The 4,029-nt window shown below is 44.5% G+C and overlaps 1 protein-coding gene across 2 annotated transcripts in view; it reads right to left on the bottom strand.

Moving 5' to 3' along the window:
- The window catches only part of cunh14orf180 (chromosome unknown C14orf180 homolog), a 14,389-nt gene extending 11,479 nt beyond the window's left edge, over positions 1 to 2,910 (bottom strand). The window contains exons 1-2 of one of the 2 annotated variants that reach the window (XM_031847750.1): positions 2,434 to 2,910; positions 1,666 to 1,696 (exon numbers count right to left, since the gene is read on the bottom strand). In XM_031847750.1, the coding sequence (XP_031703610.1) occupies positions 1,666 to 1,696; positions 2,434 to 2,586 (184 nt within the window). In that variant the 5' untranslated portion in view covers positions 2,587 to 2,910. The remainder of the gene's footprint in view (positions 1 to 1,665; positions 1,697 to 2,433) is intronic. The other variant, XM_031847749.1, reaches the window with a different exon arrangement.
- Positions 2,911 to 4,029: the final 1,119 nt, after the last annotated feature.

Genomic DNA, 4,029 nt, shown 5'->3' with positions numbered 1-4,029 from the left:
CAAAAGGGCACATCTGACCACACGTGCAGCACAACTCTGCTGCGGGTCAACTGAAATGAAGTACACCATCAACTCTAGCCAGTAGAATTATAAATCGTGTGATCAAATATGACTACATGTTACGCTACTGTGACTATGTAATACTACTAGTTATGTACTGCATATCCGCTTTAAGAATGTAAATTTAGGATATGCACGGATTTATATCTCATGTCCCTGTTTATTGGAGTTTAAAGTTAAATTGTCTGGGTCGGCATGCTTTCCAAGAAACGTGTATCAGTAAACACTCAGCAGCCTAAAGAGCTTTTGGCTTTGGACAAAGGTCACTTGTCGATACTGCCAGCTCTGATAATGATACATCAAGCCTTGACTATGTATATTCAGCTTTCTTTCCCAATTGTGGATTGTAGTTTGACCCCATAGAATAAATGTGGAGACACAGCCAATTCCGTTGTCGTGAGCATTTGTGTGAAACCCCAAAGTTCCCATACCCTCTTCCAGTTAGAGCACATTGACCCTTCACCTTCCTCCCTGGAGGACCAAAAACCACAACATCCCTACTTCAGCTGCAATGATGCTCATGAGAACTACGAAAATCAATGCAACTCTTTCTTCCTCTCATTCTATTGAAAACGACCTCATGCTTTTGTCCGCTGCGCACAATGATATTATTAATGAAGGCACCATTAGATGCAATTCTTACTGTATTACGCTATTGAAAATATCACGTTTGTGATTAAATTATGAATACATAAACACTTTTTTAAATATTTTGAATTGCCTCTCTTCTGCTGACCTACTAAACAATGTGAGATGTAATTACATTTTCTTGACTGTAAGCTCACACCAAAAGTAAAATAATGTTACAAGGTAAGTAGCTCTACCATACAAAAAAAGAACACAGTTTGACATGACAAGACATGTTACTATTGACGACTTTATGTAAGTGTAATTAAGTGCTGTATGTCAAAAGATTTAACCCCTTCATGGTAAACGCCCCTCTCGAGTAGATACCTTTACATGCTGAGAAGTGGCCTACTGATGGCTGATGATGAAGTGAAGCTCAGCAAATCGACCTATTTTGGAAAATGGACAGTAAGGGGTACAGCCTTGCTGAGGTAGATAACCTGAGCTGGCAAGTTAAGTGTTGGTGTGTCTCAGTAACGGTGAGAAGAGCCACAGAGGTAATATATCCTGCAACGTAACACCTCTCCATTATCTCTATGTCCTACACTCCTATAGTTTATAGAAGCAGTGAAGTGGCGATGAGCAGGCTCGTCAGTGCAGATGCAGGTTAATTAGTGCTCTTCCACTCTGTTGTGCAGAGATAAGAGCGTGCAAATCCTCTTAAGAGACAGACACACAGCCTGAGCTGCACACACGTAAACGTATGGCATTCTGGGACAAATGTGTGATGGACTCGCCCACAGACATCCACTTATCCCCCTCAGTTTACACTGCTTTCTATAAAGGGTCTGCGTCCTTCATTGTGATGGAATTTGCCACCCCTTCAACCACAGACAATCATGCTCACCTCACAGAAAGAGAATGCTAGTGCTATAGATAGCCTGCGTGCTAACACTTACAGGTTTGAAGGGACGGTGAAAGTTAAAGCGTTGGATGTGAAATGGGGAGTGAAGCTTTCCCTTAGTTAGTAAAGGATACAATTCTTTTCAGTGATGAACAGTTCTGCAATCTGTAAATCACAGACAAGGGACATGGTTATGCATGAAATAGTCAATTACCAACATAATTCCCGGTTGTGTGCGTGCATGATGTCATGTGTGCTGTCATAACAAGTAATTCTGCTCTCCTCGCAGCACCATCGGTCGGGTCAACATTGTCCCACACGTTCCAAAGTTCTGGTGTCGAGGCTTTGTTTTGACATCAGGGACATTCCTTCAGGCATTACTAAACAGAATTAAAAGTGTTGCCGTGCCTTTGTAGGAGAGCTTTGAAAAGGACCCCAGTATGTAACCCGCTAAGACTTTGTGACCTGAAAAATAGCAAATCATAGCCCACACACAATGGGACGGACTTTGACTGGATACTACAGTATTTTTAACAATGTGACCAGTCGAATAACACCGTTACTGTATGAGAGTGATGCGTCCGATACCTCATTTAGCAGCAGGCACACTATGAGTCCTACTCAGAATGAAATTATCTTACAGTGTCAACACGGGCACACATGATTGACTGTGCTGTAAAATTTGACATTGGTGTTGGTGATACCAAGGTTGAATGTGTCCTGTGGTATGTGACACTTTATGATGATCTGAAGGAGAAGTGATGCAAATGTGTCAACACAGCTGTGCAAATACATGATACAGCAGATTTTGTGAATGCATGGAATGAACATGCATGTTGGTATATAAGTGAACGACAAAGAAATGTTATGTTGTGTATGCAGTCTTCAGGCATCTGGCTCACCTGGTGTAGGCAGTTGGGCAAATAGGTGAAGCTCTGCACATGGGTCAGTCCCAAGAGGCAGCTGAGGAAGCAGTGGAGGGCGGCCTGATACTCCCCCTGCTGCTGGAGCTGCTGTCCCAGCTCAAACAGGCCCTCCCTCCCCCTGTTCAGCATCCCCAGTCCCAGCCAGAGACAGCGCTGCCTCCCATCAGAGCTCAACCAGCCGACGTTCCTCTCTTCGCCCCTCCACTGAAGCACCACAGGTAGAAAGAAACAGCCACACACAGAGTGAAAGATTTTAAAAAAAAAATGCAGCTGCTCACATAAACACAGACAGAGAGGAGCCAGAAGGAGGAGTGAGCAGCACAGCTTCCACTCAGTCTCGTCTGAGCACTGTAAGTCAAGGACAGGTGGTAAGAAGCAGGCTGAGGGAGCTACGGCGACTCACATAGAAAAGATCCATTCCCCTCCCTCCTCCCAGGCTGCACCGGGAAAGGAGGACAGAGGAAGTTGGGGAGTATTTGCTGTTTGAGTGGCAGAGCTGTTGACCAATCCCTGCTCTCCTCATGTACAGTAGCTCTGCCAGCATGTGCTTAACACACTGGATCTCTCTTCAGTCCTTGAATTTGGAAATTGTAACACTGTAGATATTGATGATTAAACCAATTCAAGTGTGCACATGTCCTGTGATGCATATCCAAACGTAGTCTATATTAAGACTTGCATTCATCCAGCTTGACCTAATTTTCCCTGCTACTGTGAATTCACAGAGCAGTGCATTATGTATAGACACAGTACAGTGTGTGAGAGAACCATTTTATGTCTTACTGCCCTACTTATGATTTATAAATGAGAAGTGCATAAGACGTTTGCACCAACAAGCAGCAACTAGAATAAATGCTGTGTGAGGGGCGTTTCACATTACCTCAGAGAAAGCAAGCTTTCCTACATTCTTTAAAGCACACCAGAGAGCTGACGCAAACACAGGGTCATTAGGAACAGCCACTGTACTGTATGAGAGAGAGAGAAAGCACTCCTCACTATCCAAACAAGGACGACAAATATGTATTCACAAGGAGTGCCTCCTCTGGATGTGTGCTCACTTCCCTTCACACTCTGCTAATCAACATTAAAGTGAGGCCAATCTTTGCCTGGAGAGAGAGAGAGAGGGAACGGAGAAGAAGAGATACGACCACGTCACACGATCCGCGAATGATCCAGAGGACCATGAATGGGTCTCGACTTTGAGAGCAGCACTCCTCCCCACCATCGCTCCACTTGAACACAAGCGTAGTAGCTGGAGGAAATGCATGGGGGAAACACAAAGCAAATGGGCAGAGTCAGTCTCCATTAGTGTCCGATGCACCTAGCTAATCTAGATGGGATTTTAATGGTTGTGAATGGCAGTGGATGGGGACCAGAGAGCATTAAACTTGCACTGGCAGGTCAGACTCAGGGAACTGTGAGAAGTGCTCATTTTGGACTAACAGCACCTTGAGAAGTGTGGGGGACTTGATTATGCTGATTCAGGGTTGCTTTATCCTCTCCAACTGGAGTACCGGGGAACACAGACAGGTGATTGTGTTCACTTTACTGTGCCGTCAATAGAGTTGAAGT

This window comes from Anarrhichthys ocellatus, unplaced genomic scaffold (assembly GCF_004355925.1).
Source record: "Anarrhichthys ocellatus isolate YVR2014 unplaced genomic scaffold, GSC_Weel_1.0 scaffold7, whole genome shotgun sequence".
NCBI lineage: Eukaryota > Metazoa > Chordata > Actinopteri > Perciformes > Anarhichadidae > Anarrhichthys > Anarrhichthys ocellatus.
Note: the sequence above shows the minus strand (reverse complement) of the source record. Positions and strands in the feature narration are given on the sequence as shown.